Source organism: Trachymyrmex cornetzi, unplaced genomic scaffold (assembly GCF_001594075.2).
Source record: "Trachymyrmex cornetzi isolate Tcor2-1 unplaced genomic scaffold, Tcor1.1 scaffold16, whole genome shotgun sequence".
Taxonomy (NCBI): domain Eukaryota; kingdom Metazoa; phylum Arthropoda; class Insecta; order Hymenoptera; family Formicidae; genus Trachymyrmex; species Trachymyrmex cornetzi.
This window is the reverse complement of record NW_017296201.1, coordinates 1757316-1776692: the sequence shown is the minus strand read 5'-3', so window position 1 is coordinate 1776692 and position 19377 is coordinate 1757316. Positions and strand designations below refer to the sequence as shown.

The 19377-nt window shown below is 39.1% G+C and overlaps 1 protein-coding gene across 1 annotated transcript in view; it reads right to left on the bottom strand.

Moving 5' to 3' along the window:
• Positions 1-2002: 2002 nt before the first annotated feature.
• Positions 2003-19377, bottom strand: part of mam (neurogenic protein mastermind) — a 191617-nt gene continuing 174242 nt past the window's right edge. The window contains exons 6-11 of the mRNA XM_018503556.1: positions 10632-10863; positions 5499-5560; positions 4646-4829; positions 3353-3667; positions 2650-2904; positions 2003-2247 (exon numbers count right to left, since the gene is read on the bottom strand). Coding sequence (XP_018359058.1) covers positions 2003-2247; positions 2650-2904; positions 3353-3667; positions 4646-4829; positions 5499-5560; positions 10632-10863 — 1293 coding nt within the window. The remainder of the gene's footprint in view (positions 2248-2649; positions 2905-3352; positions 3668-4645; positions 4830-5498; positions 5561-10631; positions 10864-19377) is intronic.

The window sequence follows — 19377 nt, the reverse complement described above, 5'->3', positions numbered from 1 at the left end:
TTTCCTTCTCTCCCTCTCTTGTAGCATCGAACTACATAGTGACCTTATTATATATTAACAGTTCCACATATACAAATGATACAAAGCGCAAACTTTAGGATTTTGTTCGTTATTTTCATGTTCTTAAAAATCTTCGAAATAAAGCACAAAATGTTACCGTTTGATAAAATAAAAAAAGAAAAGAACGGTGAATATTTCGACGATACACTCCGCGCAAATTCCCGAGAAACGATTGCCCCTTTAGAAAATACAAGTAGTTCGCCGCGTCGAAAATGGAATCTATCTCACCGTGATTATTTGTGTGCGGCTTCGACATAGCGCGACACAGCACATTCGGTATTAAAACTTAATAAATATATGTACGAATTAACAAATGTGCCCTGTCGCTGATACATTCATTTTCTCGTCTTTTACTACACGCTCCCTCTCAGTCGCGCATAATTTCTTTCATGCACGCATTTCCGCCTGCATATTACCGACGTTATTAATTACTATTATCTCATTATAATATTTATCTATATATATTTTAAATTCCTTAGTCTTATATAATCGGCTAAACTGTGCGGGCTTAACGCTTTGAATTTCTTCTAGTTTTTAATATCTATTTACAATGAAGGACCATTTTATCTTGTATTAGTGCTAACAATGCAGTTTAGGAAGAAGTTTTTTTCAATCCTTCTTACTGTAAAAATTTCCAATGTACGGACCGATCATATCAGCGCGCGATTTTGCATCACGCGTCACAAACTCATAAAATTGAATGTTTGATAATTGACTTGCTGTTAATTGTAAGTATGCCGTTAATGACATAATTAAATACGCTACTCTCTAATCGTTACGTTACTACATTATTATTTTCATAATAATGTAATAATATAACGATATATTATTACGCTATTGTGATATAATGATATAATATAATCGTTACATTGTTACATTATTACTCTTATAAAGTATTAACGCCCGGCCAGGCTCGCCTGTCCAGAAATCTTGGACGTTTTGCAACGACGAGTCGGCACAAGGTAACCAATTTTTGCGGCCGAATAGGTTCAGTCGAATAAACTCTAATTGTGGCCTCCTTATCAATATCAATATCTCTATCTACTTGCGTGAATTTTTAACGTGAAAAATCAAGAGAGAGGAGAATCGTCTTGCGGAATGCCCGTCGAAGTCATCGCAGTTGTCGAAGTCGTCGACGCGAGCACTCGGAAATTTATCGATCGTTCTCGACATAGCCAAGCGTGGGCGAACTTGAAAAAGAAAATAGGAACCGCGACCTCCTGGCTTTGTTTCATTTTTTTCTCAAAAATGGGTATCGTTGCCCAACGAGAAAACGATAGAACGATTTCCACGTACCTCTTGATATCCCACGCTACCACATCTCCCAGGGCTAAACTCCCTCGCCCTTCGGCGGTTATTACAAAATTAAATTTTACTAAAATGTGATTGCCTAAAAGAATAGTCGGCAGCCGCGGTAGCGGTGACCGAGAATGCACTACGACCGGCTGTGGGACTCTGTCGCACCGGTGGGTAACTGTCGTCATTCGCAATTGTCAATCATTGAATATAACAAAGTACCTGCATATCATATCAATCTGCATCCGTTTCTCAACATCGAGCTCAAAAAAGTCAGTCCTTTATCATAATATTATTATTTCCATCAATCATACCTTTTAGAACTCTAATAATATTGACTTGAATCAAACGTTTCGTTGATAGACAATGCTTTTTTGTAATTAAAAATCGAAGATTCGAAAAGGGATATTCGGGTCGATGTTTTCTTCCAAAAATGCACTAACGAGAAAATCGATTCGTTTGATATAATGAGGGAAAACACGATGGGAAGAAAGCAGATCAATACGCGGACGAAGTGAAATTCGTCGGTACCATTGCGCTAAGTATACACTTTAAGGGATCGATCTCATTCGCTTGACATCGTAGTAAAATCGGCATACCGCCAGGCACCGACATCTAAACCGACCGTATTGTAGGTATGGTTCCATTACAGAATATCGAGATTAAAACCGGCCGTAGAGTCGAGAGAATTAAGCAGTTCTTGGGCGCTAAAGTTCGACGTATCTCCTGTAGGAAGGTTCTCCAAGAATTCGAGGGTAAAGTCAGGGGCCGTAACGGACGGATCCGTAGTGGTGGCCGGTGGTGGCGGCTGAGTGTGCTGCTGCGGTGGCGGTAGACTACGTACTCCAGGACTACCTGCGCCATACTGTTGATGTGGATGCAGAGGAGAACCTAAACATACAATTCATCAAGTCTAATTAAATGTGTTGAACGTTGCTACAGATATTCATGGCACAAAACGTAGAGCATGTAAGTCCCATTGGTAAAAATTTAATTATCTTCACTTGTAATTTTTTACGAGAGCGAAAAAACTTATTGAATAATTTTTTTTCAATTTGGGGATTTAACTTCTTTTGCACTTTTCTCCTTACAACAGTAGAAATAATTTAATTCTTTTGAAATTTCAATGTAAATTTTTTTTTATATTTTCGGATACAGCTGCTTTTTTATATATAGACTACTCAGATAATTCCATAGGAAATTCCATTTAATTTGTATGGCTAATAATGAGTTACGCTCGAGCGTGTCAGAACATTTTTGTTTTCGGTGTATTTTTCGCGGATCACTACTCACCGGTCCCAGTAACGTTGACTGAATTTACAGACGTTGTCTGTGACATCTGCATCTGCAACGACATCTGATTGTTATTCTGCTGCATAGCCAGCGTTTGTTGTTGGTGCTGTTGCGTCAACAGCTGTTGCATCTGCGTGCTATTGGACATCCCCGAACCAGCTATGCCGCCGTTTTGCGAACGAATTAACTGTTGATGTTGCATCTGCGCCGCAGTCATTTGCATTGTGTTGCCCGCACCACCCATGCCGAAAGCACCTGCGAAAAATGTGATTTAATAAAATCCCGCAATATCAATTCAAATAATTTTCACGAATAATAACAAGTAAGGTTCGCGAGACGTGCTTAATTCTCTATGAATATGATTTGCATTTATGCGTTTATATCCAAACAAAACGCAGCGACATGCACATTCGTGATCTCCGACGAAAACGAGGACATCGTTCGAGAGAGCAAACTTCAAATTAACGCGAAATAAGATAAATCTGACATTACAATAACTGACTCACGATTCTTTCAATGAATACGATAGTATATCCAGATGCTTTTCAGCAAGAGACAGACGACACAGTGACATAACATAATGAATCATTATATCCTTGTTGTTTGCGAATGAAACCAAGATGAAATGATCACTGTTACACTATGTTTCTTGCTGGAAAGCGCATCATATCTGTTTCTTCTTCTTTCTCTTTCTCTCTCACACCTTGGTGACTTTGCTGGTTGAATTGCGAGCGCATTTGCGCCTGAAAGCCCTGCTGTTGTTGCATCAAAACCGCGTGTCGCCATTGGTCCTGCTGGGCGCCGCGAGCCGCGATGCTGTTTCCAAGGCCGTCCGGAGGTCCAACGCTAACGTTGGGCGGCCGTTGATTGTTGGTTCTCGGGTAGCCTAGCCGTTGATGCATCTGATGCATATTGCCGATGGCAGCCATCCCACCGCCGCCCATGTACATATTACCGCCGGCCGCGTGTAACGCCTGCTGCTGCTGTTGTTGCGCCATTTGCGGCCTCATCATCGGACCTGCGAAAAACATTCACACGTGCCGTAATGCGGGACGTCGTCTGACGTTGCTACTGCTGCTACTTACTTAAACTCGAAAGTGCGTAAACAAAGAATTTTGTGACGGTACGAACGTATTAAATTCAACCGAAATTGTAAATCGCGATGACGTCATGGTACAGATGGTCGAATTCGAGAACGCGATGTTTTAAGGGAAAGGCAGTGCGCGGCGAAAATCTGCAGATTTCCTTCCGTTTGGATAGAATCTCGGGAAAACCGACGTCGACCCGATCGATAGGAGTCTTGTGGAGGCCAGGATATATAAGGATAGTTTCGACTCCCTCTCTCCGTCACCTCGCCACCTTTTGCCACCTCTGCCTCTCTTCTTCTTGGAATGAATCCAGCGGAACGTCAGCATCGCGTTTACGCTTGGTCGAATTCTTTCCACGCTGATATTCAACGTGTTATCCGCGCCAAGATGTTGAACAACGGTGAACATGAAGTATCGAGCGCATGAAATATCTATTTGCTATCACACAATGGATTTTGCGTGATATTGCTGTATTTTTTTCGCGGAATTATCTGTTTTCGTATTGCTCCCTTATACTTCAAAAGGAAGAAAACTCAAAAAATTAAGTATCCCAAAAAAAGAAAAAAATATTTCAACTTGCCAGAAGATTAATAACTAATCAAATAATATAGCAGCAAAAAGAATATAGTCCTAACATCAAATATCAGTTTCATTTCACAACCCTTTTAAAGATCATCTTTTTTTTAGTTGTGACAATTTCGATTATTTTTTATGAAGATAAGCTAGTCTGATGATTGATAGGGTAATGTTTACCTAATTCTCTCATTTATGATAATAACTTGAAAATCACGTTTTTGAGTTGTGTCACTTTTGAAGTAAGGAAGCGATCTATTAAAATTTAAACATCAAACTATAAGGTAAAAATGAAGAAACTATAACGGACCGGTAAAATTTTTTTTCGAGCTTACCCGACGGTGGCATAGGTTGTTGCGTAACTCTGCGCATGGGCCCAGTATTTGCAAACCTCGCTTGCTGACCCATACCGATACTAGCATGCATCATCTGTGCCTGGGCTGCGGCCTTGTATTCGGGCGGTGGCGGCCTTACGCTTCCCATTCCACCTGCCATATGCTGCTGCTGCTGCTGCATCACCTGCAAAATTAGAAATATACAAATATCAGAAAAAAAAACAAGAAATATATATACAGAATGATAGAGGTAGAACGCCTCCTAATCTTAACTGAATATTTTAGAAGAGAGATATATTAAAATCGTGTCATATATCTTCCTGCATTTCTAAAATCGAAGGCAGACACATCGATATATAGTATTGGACGGAGCATTAGTATCGAAACCATCTTGGCAAACCTAGAAAGAGATAGAGCGATTACAGGGATGGAGTGAATCATGTAATCAAGGGCCCTGAGGCATTAAGTTGATACATCTGTGCTCAGAGTGTTACTTTTGCATAAAATATACGTAGAAACTATATTTAAAGTTTTATTTTGTATCTAATAATTAATAATGTAAGTTTAGAATTATCGTACTGCATTAGTACCAGTCAATACTATGATAGCTCCTGATGTGAAAGAGAGAGAATATATACACTACTGTCCTCCCTCTCCTGAAACATAATTCGACCAATAGGACAAGAGTAGAAAGAGAGTTCCGTGCCCACTTAGCTAACTTACTTTTTCTAGGTCCGTCAAAACGAAAGATCAAAGAGATTTCGCCGCATGCTCCGTCCAGTACTATATATCGATGGGCGTCACCAAAAAGGCAACACGTGAATGTAGACACATTGCCTTTTTGGTGACTCACTTCGAAAGGTAAGACTTCGAGTTCGAAGTTGTATCCGACGATGGTTCGAAAATCGGCGTATACTGAAAATCGCAATGTGCAGTGTGTGATTTTAAGGTCGGCTCGTCGCGGTTTCCGTCGGTCTTTCGCGGAGCCTCGAGAAAGCGAGAGAGCAGAAGGGCGTTGCACGCCTAATCGCAGGTTGTTGCTCGGTCGAGAGTGGAAAGAGACGCCGGCCGGCGCGACGAACGAGAGGAGGTGAGCGGAGAAGAGTGGTGTGAGAGCGGGAGAGCGAAAGGGTGAACGTATCCGACGATACAGCGGCGGCGGCGAGAAAAGCGAGACGGGAGGCGAGCTGCATTCTAGCATCGCGGTTGCCGCCGCCACCGCTTTGCATTGTCGTGCGTTTTCCTCGCAGCCGCGTAATACCAGGAAGCGGAAAACGCAAACTCGGACGCTCTTGCACTGCGAGATCGCCGCACCGTCTATCCTGGTAAATCGTGCACAACGACGCATCTAACACGATCACGATAAGTCACCCGATTGTGAGCATCATTGTTCAAAGGAGAAGAAAGTACACTTCCACATGGAAAGAACGGTTTTGCTGAAATATTACAAAATTTAGCTAGATATACAGATCTAAAAATAATTTTGTTTAGACCATCAAAATGATTATGTAAGACGGTTAAATTGGTTGCTGGAATGTGGAAACTTCTTATAGTATTGTCATCAACGTTTATAATCGTTCTGCATACATAATTTTGATGATCCAACACAAAATTATTTTTAGATCTATATCTAACTAAATTTTTTAACACTTCAGCAAAACTCGGAGAGTTTTTTGGAGGTGAGTAAAATAATACCAGCTCTTATGAACAGTCAGATAATTTTAATTTTAATTTGTTTCGTTCTGATTTATATCGAATTCGAATTTTCAATTCGTAATCTCCAACGCGTAGCGTGACACGGGCTTAAGGTAGTTGTGGAAGTTTTAAAAATAATTTGTTTTCTTATTCTTTCGTCATCGATTCTCTTCATGCGAATTTCGTAGTTTTGCAAAAAGTTATTAACCGAGATATTTTAGAGATATCATCTCGATTCGCATTTCGATAATGTACAACGAGAATGGGAATGGGTTTCTGCAACGAGAGCCCTGGCAATTCCTAGAACTCATAGACGTTGCACGATGATGCTCCTGTTCTGTGCACGTTAACTATCCTAATGGATCGGAATGGATACGGGGCCGATCATCCCGTCAATTCCAATATCATCGCGAGGCCGCGAGTAAGCGCTAATTTAGATCGCGAGATCGCTTCATGTTGCGTGTAAGTGCGGAAAGAGAAGAAAAAAACAGATCCACAAATGCAATAAAGATATCAGTCTATCATTTTTGGCGCTTTTTGTTTTGCCTGAAAGATATCAGTTCCAACTCTCTTATTCACAACTTCGATTTGTGTGTGCTTACGAAACATTAGTAGAATCTAATTATAAATAATTATTCCAAGAAAACAAATATAATTTTGATTGTAATTCGATAAATATTACAACATGTCGCGCATTTGCTGTAACAATTTAAAAATTATCATTTTTTAGCTGCTTGTAGAAAAAGAATAAAAACATAAAGAAAAGAAGAACAAATGTACTTTAATAGAATATACTTTTATAGTTCTTTACAATCAGTTATTATACCAAAATTATATTTCAAAATTAATATAACAAATTTTAATAATTTAAAACATTGAATTTATTTTCTCGAAAATTTTGTTTTCTGAGTTGTGTTGTTTTTGTAGCAAATGAGCGATATGCAGAAGTATACTGATAAGGGCTTGGTTCAAGGTAAAGCGATTCAAGAATCAATCAAAAGAATTATGCTTCTTCAATTCATTGAGACCGTTCTGTCTGTTATTAATTAATTACATGTGTATATATGCAAAAATGTGTTTTGAAAGAAAGCAATCGATTCGCGCATACTAATATTGGCCGAGCACTCCTCACCCGGGATAAAATCGTTGGGCTGGCTGCGCGTCGTTCTGGATGATGCACCGCTTTATCGCCTCAAGCTTATCCCCGACTGAACAGGATGACTAACCAATTGCATGAAACGTACAATTAGTAACTGGAGCACGAGCATCGTCGTCTTTGGTACCTTAGTATTATCGAGATAACAATCGGGCCGTTGCGGACTGAGTCATTCGCCGATGCGACCACGCAAACTCTACGAGATCTCGACGAGTAGCTCCGTGTATGCAATTTTGCAATTGCCAGTGTTGCACTTAGATAAAAAAAATTATGTAGATAAGGATAAGATAAATTACACATAAACTTATCTTAGATAAGATAACTTTATTTTAAATTTATCTAGATAAAAGATGAAATTATAAAGCGTTTCATCTATATAATTTTAAGATAATATCACTTTTTAGCAAAACAATTTAAAGTATACATAGAAACAATATCTATATATCCATATTTTCATTTATCGTATAAATCTTTATATTTTTTAAAATTAAACTTACAATTATTACAAATATTACATTTGACAAACGATTTCTGTATGAAAGGGGAGAATGGGGGGAATGCGGCGTACCTAAGCAAAAGTAGAATATTTACGAAAAATGTTTTAAATGCAATAAGAGAAAGGATAAAATTAAAGCTGAATATCTCGTCTATCACTGTATGATAGATTTAATAATATTTTCACCGCGTAATACGTGAAATTATTCCATTTTAGAAAAAGTTTATATGCATCATATTACTCCATCATATAATGCAGTACATTACAGTTTTTATATTAAAAGATTATTAATATCATTTTCTGATTCTGTGTTAAATTTTGTTCATTAGTATGTCATAAAAAAAACTCATTTTGAGAGCATAATCCCATAAAGCTTATTATGTAAAGCAAAAAAACACTGACCTGACCTCAAAACATAATTAAAAAATGTTTATTTTCGTCTTATTATTTCCCAAACGTAAATGTGTCTGATGACGTAATATTACGAATATGTAAATAAACTATTATAAGTATAAAAAAATATAAAAATTTGAAAGATTAAAAATTCAACTTTCTAATAACATATTAATGTCATAAATTGTTTTGAAGAAACAAAATTATATAGATTTGTTTGAGATACAAATCTCACAAAAAAAAGTATATCAATCTAACTTTAGTTGATAAAAATAAAAAAATTCTGATATATAGATAAAAATAAGAATTTAATTCTTTAGATTTTTAAACATAAAAATACTTCAATATTGAAAGTACCTTTTTTTAAATAGCTTGATAACACTGATATGTCAAATTAATGTTGTAATAATTAAGAATTATAAATTTGGGACAGTATTGATCTAACAATATTAAACATCTGGTTCATAAAAGAGGAATGTTTAAAAATCCTATACTGGGGTGCATACTAAACTCGCTATACATTAAGATAATTTGAAAAAGATAACATTTCGTTTATCTAAAATAAAAGTGGAGATAATACATATTCTAGATATTAATTATATCAATAATGATAAAATAAAGCCATTTCTTCATTTAGAAAATTATCTAGATAATTTTATATAAATAACAGCAAACACTGACAATTGCTAAGTTGACTTCCCGGCGATACATGTCTAATCGCGCGATACGAGCGCAACAAAAAATTACTTCGTCTAATTTAAATCAATTTAAAAGTTTAAGAATGACTTCCCTATTACACCAAATCCTGGATGTACTTTGATCGAAGAGTTCGATTGAAAGTTTTCACGATGGAGCATTAAAGAGTCGTTAAAAAAAGGTCTTCTATCAAATTCTCTTTAAGGAAAGATAATCCCCAATTTCCTTCTCGTTAGAAAATATTTAAATGAAAGGAAAAAAAATCGAAAAGAATGTATACGTGCAATTAGAGAAAAAGATACAGTAGTGCCAAAATACAGATAAGTGACAACATATACAGTGTTATATATTAAATTAATATACATAGTTGAATAAACTATTTCGTAATTATTATATATTCGACTATAAAACAGTTTATTCGGCTACGTACATTAATTCTACATAATATCAAACTAGTATAGTTGTCATCTTTACTACCACTATGTTTTTCTCCGAGTGTGAAGAAGAGACCGACAAATTACATTGTCGCTTGCTGCGATATTCTTTGCGTGCGGAATAAGCGTGCTAAATTATACGTTTAACGTCGTCAAGAGTTTGTCGCCTCTAAGACCGACGAGGCGACGAAGAACCATCACGAACAAAAGCGTACGTATCGACGACGCTTAATCTCGCGTGAAGTAATCGCTGAGAACGCTAATTTGCCGATCCCGCTTCCCTCGATATCACAGGTTCTCCCACAGGAAACTCCGCGGTGCGGCGCAAAAACTTTTTCGTCCATTGTTCCCGTCTCGGAGAAAGCCCCCGTGTCCCCCGTCGCGCTCGCGCTATTTGTCCTATTTGTGTCGTTTCTTTCAACACGACGGGGCAGAAGTTGCAAAAGACCTAGTAGCGGTACCTGTTGCATACGGACGTCGCGGGCTCTTTCTCATATCTCTCTCTCTCTCTCTCTCTCTCTTTCTCTCTCGCCGGATACGAGCTTAATGTCTCGGATAATGTGCCATCGCGCCGCGATCTCGCGATTATCTTACCTGCATAGACGATCGTCACAGCGAAAGCTTTCGCCCCGGAGGACCATATCGGTTACCGGTGTAACGACTCAGAATCGCGATTCTCGAGCGCAAACGATATCATCGAATGAAGGTGTGAAAACGCATGGAAGACGATAATAATCGCATAAATATAAACGTTGCACGTGTGATCGTTACTACAACGCAGAGCAATTCGATACGAATGAGAACTGAACGTGTAATTTACGTACTTATCATGAAAATAATTTCGTGTCTACGATGCATATAAAAATCCGGATGGAGATCATTCGCATCGATTGTGAAATTGCTCGGACAGCGACACATGTTACCATCGCACGTGTCACCATCGTGTCGACACGTATCGTATACAGCACAGAAGCTTGCAACAATGTTACTGCGATATTGTTGCAATATTGCTAGAATAGTTTGCGCTGTATAGGGAAACGAGAGCTCCGAGTACCTCAAGGTAGAAAAATATATTGGGTGAAGACAGACAGACAGGCAGACAATCAAGTTGCTTACCTGGCTGCGGCATTCCGCCGGCGGCCGCGGCCGTCGCCCGCTGCCTTAGGCTCTGCTGAGTGAAATTGATGGTTTGGGACTGCGAGACCGAGCAGTAGGCGTCGGCCTGATTAGCCGATGGCCCGGCCTGATTCTGCGTCTGCTGCTGGTTGAAGTACATGCCCTGTTGCGCCGCGACAGACACGACCGGTTTCAGCTCGCTCGTGACCTGTAAATGTTGCCCCGCCGACACCTGCAACAAAACAAAACCATATTTCGCATTGTAGTTCGTCTACCTCGCATCAGAGATCGTGGGAATCAAGCTCGCGTTAGTGATTCTCAAACGAGAAATTGGCCATCGTTCTGAAGAATCAATTACGCGAAGAATTAATTTTGTTACGGGGTTATTATTCATTTTCACGTCACGAGCTTTTCATAGAACAGTTGAACTGTGGATCATTCAGAAAAGAAACTCGTACAGAATTGAGAGAAGTATAAGCGTCTATTGCCAAGTAAACATAACAGTGAAATTGACGTTTAACACGGTGAGTTTTTCGCGCGCGATCTTTTTTTACGATGTGCGATGTTGCGGTACGTACACTTCGATGGTGTAATAACAAGTTGTCCGTTTAAATTGGTTTTAAACACGGGATTCGTCTGTCGAACGGGACATGGCTAATGTTGAAGTTGGTCTCTGCTTCTTTAGGCACTTTAACGACACACGTGATTACACAGTGGCTAACTCGCTAATTGCGCGCACGCAGGACGCGATAAAAATGTTATGAAGGCTATAAAACGTTACAGAATTACACACTCGTCCGCCCAGTAATCATCTTACTATCAACATTTCTTTTTCTCTTATTTTCTTCTCATTGTACCGCCTAGTTTGTCGCCACGCGTGACTTTCCAAACTTTTAAAGACATTTTGAATTTAAAATCACACACGATACACACAAATCTACGAGCAAAACTTAACCCTCCACTAGCCATGTTAAACTTTAAAGGTACAGCCGATATTTTAAATTCTGATAGAAATCTGTAAAAAAATAGACTTCAACTTCTTGGTAGTAAAAACTCGTTAAACTTTTTATCAGTAAGGATTTTTTCAGATTTTTATAAAGTCTGGAACACAATATAAAAGTCTGTATTAAAGTTCGAAGATCCAGATTGTGGACGAAGAGTAACATTGGCGGAGAGTTAAGATTAATATTTTGATTGTGTGAATTTTGGTAGATAGATTTAAATCTGCAAAAAGTAAATGAAATACAATTCAACCTCTATGATAGTAAAAACTCGTTGTTAAAGTTATCACAAGTATTTTTTCAAATTTTTATACAGTTCGAAATATAAATCTACACCAAAGCTCGAAGACCCAAGTTGCTGACGCAAGGTGCAAGATTCCATAAATGATTAATGAAGAATTAACGATTAAAGATTCTGGATTTAGGCATTTCAGGTTATTTCCGTTGTTATGCAGGAATTCGCAGTGACGGAAATGATGCCTTTCGACGGTGACAGGATATTATCGCCGAGTCGACAGAAATTTCTGGAAAAGAGGCAGCTGACAATAACAAACGGTGACTATCGTGCTGTCGTCGGGGACGTATCACTGGCGATGATACGAAATAGTCACCGTTCCTCTATATTTCATACCGCGTGACGAAAGAGGAGCGAAGAGAGAAGTGGTCGAAGGATAAGCCACTACTGTATCCCGCGGACGACCCTTCGATCCTGCAGGCTATCAAACCCTGGTAATCTAGTTGCGACTTTGTACTCCGATACACATGTATGCATACACGTATCTGAACCCTGTGAGACTTTAAACATTGCCAAATTGCGTATCGCGTCATGTACACAGCTTGCTACCGCGCATTTTTATCAAAATTCCAGCGTCGATCGACTATCCAGTTTTTTTAGCTTGTGAAAAAAAAACGCATTCTTCTTAAACGCAGGTAAAGCGTGTATAAGATGATACGCGTTGTGTACAACCGCGGTACTTAAATATACATGCAGAACCAGTAGAACACAGACGATGACAGACACTTATGCAAATGCATAGGTGTGGAGTCGTCTTCTGCGCTGATAACTGCTTAGTTTACTAAAATTGTCGAGATATATATGACGTACATACGTATATACAAGTATATACGTATACGTATAAGTATATACAAGTATATAAGCAGCGTGTAGACGTTGTGAGCTGCGAAGAGCCGCACACGAGACCGTCTACCGATACGCCAGGATAATTATACACGCAGTCAAGGATTGGTATTTAGTACAACCGGCGTAATTTCGCTGTACGTACTATATACGTATGTATATATACGTGTATATACTGCAAGTATACATATTGTAGACGCTATGTACAGCTACATTTACACGTATGAGGGAATTATCACATCTATCCGCTCGATGCGTATCCGTGTACACGTGTATTTCGCATGATAAGCAACCATAATATATATAGACACAATGTACAATATTCCAGAGTACCCGTCAATCCCTTTGTCGAAGTTGTGGTTGGAGCATTTATTACAACAATCAAAATATTTAACACAAATGAACGAATAAGTGGAGACTTTATTCGATCAAATGAGATACATGGATATCTACCTCATTTCACCTCAAGCAGGTCCTGAAATATGACGATTCAGATGGGTGGTGTCCAATTTCTCACGTCTCTATTTTTACAATATACGGTTACCTAAAGAAGTAAAGGTCATAATAAAATTCATTCATGAATTTCTTTAGGTAATCATACAATGTGATTCATGAATTTCCTTAGGTTGATCTTTAGATAAACCATATACTGTGGTAACGGGTCTTACGTGAGAATTTCTATGGACTGAAACACGTCTGTGATAACACGATAATGTCGAGACACCGTGCATCTCGATAGAGAGCGTACGGAGATACGCGAGCCGGTAGGAGAAACCTACTTGGCCATCGGTCGCGCATAATTAGCCTAAATCACGGGTAGCGTCTCGCCAAGGGGGTGGCTCCTGGATGCGACATCTGCACAGCACGTGTCTTGTCACTGCGACCGCGACACCTCGCCAAGGGCTCGGAGAGAGACAGTTTAGCAGGTTCTCTTGTATTTCCATGGGTGTCGTGAAGTAAGGTGGGGTACGCGAGGCGCCTCGTCGAGCATACTAATGAACGCTGACACGCGGGGCGCGTGACGCTCTTTCCTGACACTTGGGAGTTAAAGACTTTTACTCTAATAAAACCGTCGTCCGTGCGCGTTTTATCGATCGAAACCATCGCACAATTGGAACTCCCTTTACTTCTCTCTTCGCTTCGAGCTCGAGCTTCGATAGGGAGGAAGTCTCGCGAAGTAAAGAATGACTTCCTTTTCGATTTGTATTCGAGCGTGTATTTCGTTTGAAATCCTTCCGGTGTCGGGGGTTCATACTAGTGAAAGCACGAACAAGTAAATCGAAGATGCCGATATTATACAGCATAAAATGGTCCATTTTTAATGGAGCAGATGAGACAAATCGTTTTGAAAAATCAATATTACACCGGGACTCTTGGAATGCTAACACTGCGGGCTCTTGCAATTAAGCCTAGTTAATAATGTGACCGTCATTAACGAGTAATTCGCAGAAGCCAATAAACCGAAGGAGCCCATAAACTAGAATACCTAGCTTCAATCGATTTATTACGCTCAGACATACTATTTCTATATAGTATATACACAAGAGATGTATAAATATTTAATTGTAATTTGTATTCTGAACATATCTATAGCTTTTTCGTTCAATTGAATCAATTTCTATTCTTCTTTCTTTTGTGTAAAATATTTTTATGTTTAACTTCTCTACTAATTTTCTGATCGTTTAACACGAATTTTGCTTCAATACCTTTAAAAAGGTCACCAATATTTAAAAAATCGACTTAAATTCTTGGCTCTATCACAAATTCATATCTCTGAGAATAAACAAGACTCTGCTAAGAGTCTACTAGATTTATTAATTATTCGATAAATTTTTTGCCATATACATTACATATTCTCTCTCTTTTCCAACAATATCAAATCTAACTTTAATCCATTATATTATATCTTCAATTACTTTTTTGTTATATTTTCTCACTACATATTGTATCTTCAATCAATGTTATTAATCAATTAGTTGTTACGGTCACTGAACTGATTTACGCTGCGTTCAAAAATATTATTAGAGTGTCTCCGAGTTTCATTTTATCCTTGTTATTCATCGAAAATTAAATAAGGATAAAATGATACTCGGAGGTACTCGGATAATGTTTTTGAACGCGTCCTTAAGGGGATGCTGGAACGACGGTTGAACTTAATTGATGATAATACACTTTTTAACTCCAAATTCAGTTTCTTACATTACCATTCTATCTCACTCAAACGCATACATCTATCCTTATCTAACATGATGCAATACCATCTCTTGCAGGATCCGGTATCTACTGCTAGATATAATTACTGCTGTTTTCCGATTTCACTCGTAGCATACAAATGAAATTTTCAGATTCTCCTTCCTCTTGTACTAAAGCTCTTACTTCATTTCTACAAGCGTAATGTTGTTTTTTCATGTCATCTCTATAAATGCAATATTAAATTAAACGAATAATTAGATAATTTCGCGGGATGTGCAATTTCTGTCTACGCATTTTTATGTGAACCTCTATTAATACCCTATTAACTTCCTCACATCTCGGACTTCTGACAGGGCGTGTGATTGTTCTTCCTGTCTACTTGCCTCTCTCATCTCTTGCCTCAGTTGTCACGCGATGCTAAGAAAGACTATACGTTTATCTCGTGAACTGATTACATCTGAAATTAAATATCCTCTCATATATAGAATGAAAGAACTGTACTATTTCATCATCCAGCGTTTAATTGATGACTTTATTTTAAATCAGGCGAAATTTGACTTTTATTAGACGCTCACAATGATATATCATTATAAAAATAATATACATCCTAGAACACGCAAATAAAAGATGATTTGACAGATTTGCTGCATAATTTACTGATGATAAGAAGGTATGAAAGCTCTATATTATTAATTAATAATTACTAGTTTAAAAAAAAATGAGTATCCACATGAAACTTTGTTTTATCGGTAATTGATAAATACTAGGATATATAAATCTAATAAAATAACGAAGCTTCGAAAATGTAGACATTATGGCTTACTCTTGATGGTAGAAAGATAAATACAAGTGTGATTGTACCAGCGACATTTGAAATGAACAGTTTTTTTTCGCAATAATTTGCACTTGAATTATGTTTTATTTTAACGCAAACTATTTAAATTTCTCTTTTTAGTTTGCTATTTTTTGTTGTTATTGACAGAAATCTTAACAATTACAGATATATTGTTGATGCTTCAGTCACTCGAAATATCGAGACATTTACAAGGATACGTTCAAGAAGAAAATTTTCTCCGTTGCGTAGATGGAAGCGCACGTTTAATACGACGTGGAGACCGTCTCGTCATTAGCATACTGCACAGAGCCAATGCACTGTCACAACAGTCGATATCGCTCGAGGATAGCGACGACGGATGTACGTGCTCGCGTAATGCTAAGTTGTCGCGGCATACGCACGGCTAAGGAATCGCATTGTGACTAATATCACGATGCTGTAATCGCTAATCATAGTGCGTGCGTGTAAGATATTCAGTTGCGGCCACGATAGAATGCGCACGCAGAGAAATCATCGAGACCATTTCGTAAATTCGATCTCGAATGCAATATTATACAGATATTACCTATCTCGAGTGCAATGGAGTACGATCGCATACGATTATGCAATTCTTTTTCAGACTCGTGTACCATTGAACAAGAAAAATTAATCTTTTTAGTTAATTTATAAAGTACAAAATAAGTCATACGGTAATCTCAAATTATCATAGAAGGGAATAAAAAAAAGGATAAAAAAAATACGAAAAGACGAATATACATGCTGTTAACGTCTTGGAGAACCACTGATAGGTTTTACCAGGTGCAACGCACCGAAGTTCGCGAATACTGTGTTGCGACGACGGCAGTGCCGCGGGAATGGCATTCTGACGAGTGACCTTGAGATGGACACTTCACGACGGACAGAGAAGTCTGAACCCTTCGCGATGAAAGGGCAGACCGAGGCGTGTATATCGTGCACGATGTACGTGGCTTATCCCACGGATTACGACGATCGCCGTTCGTGGAACGGTACGCAATTGCGTAGCGAGAGAAGTACGCAATTGTGCACCGGCAACGGGATGAGGGAAGGAGGCGATGAAGAAACGGCAGAGGAAAGGCAGGAGAGGCGGGGGGAGAGAGAGAGAGAGAGAGAGAGAGAGAACAGGAGAGAAAAGGAGAATGGCTCCACGGGAGCGAGTCGCACGAGTCTCCGCGGCCGGTGACCTCTGGCCCCTTCTCTTCCTCACCTCCATCGCCTAGTGTTTCCCGTACACATGTAATGTGTGCTAAACGCCACCCGCGCCACCATCACCATCGCCACCATCGCCGCCGGTGACAATGCCGACGTTTCCATCACCTCCCAGTGCGAGCGACGACCCATCTCCAGTCTACCCGCCGCCACCCCCGAGCGTCGCCTCGGCCTCATCACCTCAAGCTTGATGACGCGCAGATATCGTCACCCTATACGCATCAATCGGCGACTACCGACTGCTCGCGGTGCAGTTGACCGGTCCGACCTGTGCGAGCGGAAGGGGATGCGCGCGACCAAGAGATTGTAACCCCCCTTCGTTTTACGCTCGGTCTACCGAGAACACAGGAATTAGCCGCTTCATCTCGCGATGCGTCTGCGCTGAGAATTAGGCAAATTGCGACGCGAATAAAAGTACACGCACACCTCGATCGAGAGCACTTGAGAGCTCAAAATACTCTGCTTATTACTTCCGATTACGAAATAAAAAAGAATTACACGGCCAAGTATTTATAGAGAAAGACAATGGTAGCAACCATAAAAATAACAATTATGTACATTAATGTTACATATAAAACTTGTGTAGTTGCAACGTTTATAATAGCTGCTACCACAATGTTTTTCTCTGAGTGTCATAGAAAAAAATTTCTCATTATAACTCAAACTCGTGAAAATTACAACCTGCCTGAAATAGTCGACCAGTGGAATGATCGTAGATACATCACAGCGGTGTACAAACGCTTTTAAATCTCAAAAATATCGATTTTCCGCAAATAACGTCGCGGAAACGCTTTCAAAACATTCCTTTTTCCCATCAAACATTGGAGTCCATTCTCCAGAATCAATTACTTTTGCAATCGTCTATTGTCACGATACACGCTGACGTTCGCGATACTCTCGCGACGATTATCCACCTTGATTATCTTCAAAGTTTCATGCAACACGCAGTCAAAAGTTCTCGGGAAGGTTCCAATCACTCTGGTACACCATTTTTCCCACAATCTCGAACGACGCTCTACCGCGAAATCGAGAAGTTTCACGGCGATGCAACCGACATCAACTTCTCGATCATTGAGCGAAGCGACCATTGAATGCACTTGCTTTCGTTGAAAAACAATGATAAGGCAGATTTCGAAGGTGCTGAATACACTATTTGCATTTATTTGTCCCTATAATGTCTGTTACCCTCACTCTAAAAAATATCGCTATAGATTTAACACCATAGGCGGTGCCCTATATAACTCTCACTGCACTGACAACAAGATACTTAAATTTTAAATGTTAAAAATTTATTTGTGACAAATATACTTATTTTTCACTGAAATAAATCTTTATTTACGTACGGCGAAATAAAATTGTATTTCTATAGCAAATAAGCCACACATCTGCCTTATTTTTTACAATTAATAAAATATATTTCATAGAAGTATATGTTTCGTCATCACAAATTTTTTTCATAACTAATGAATATCGAAGAAAACGTCGCAACATTTGTTTCACAAAATTTAGCCTTTTTCTCTCAGGGTTGATGTTAATATTAACACTAATACGGTGAGAATTACATAGACATCGCTTGGTATTAAATCCACATTGATATTTTTTAGAGTGCTTTTTTCGAAAGATTTTCAATTTTCGTCATAATCTTTGCTCCCTTCTCTCAAGCTCTCGCAAACCTATTCTTTATGATTCAATTCAAATTCACGAGTAGTTCGACCGATTCGCCTTTCGGAATTTTCCGGCACGAAGGCCTCCGCAGTGGAGAAGTCGAGCACGACACAAGTCAGTAGTACAACCGCCACAATCATCAGACATAACTTCCCTTTTGACAGTATACTTCACTGAAATTGCTTTAGGGAAGTCTTATCATTGATCGACTTCGTAACCGACCATGGAACTCTTAAATTACCATCAGGATTGTAACGTCGCGACCAAAACATATAAAGCATTAACGAAATATGCTTAACAATGTCACGAAGAATAATTACGTTAGATGGAATTGTTATTACTAGCTTCTTATCTGCAAATATAAAATGAAAAATATAAAACGGAATAAACGAAGGTGACTGCCCTAACGACGTCGCAGAGTTAATTCTGAAACGGAACCCGGATCGATAATGAGGCGCTTCGTGGGTATTTCAGCCACCTGGACTCTAAAAACTGAATACTCTCTAGGTTTCCGACGGCGTATGGTGTGAGGGTGCGGTGGTCACGTGATTGCTACGGTGACGAGCCCGTGTAAAGCGAGGAGGGTTGGAAGACAGAATTTTCCGTGAAGGATTTGAAGGCCGCACGCGACCACCACCACCACCACCACCACCATCACCACCACCACCACCACCATCGTCACTACCA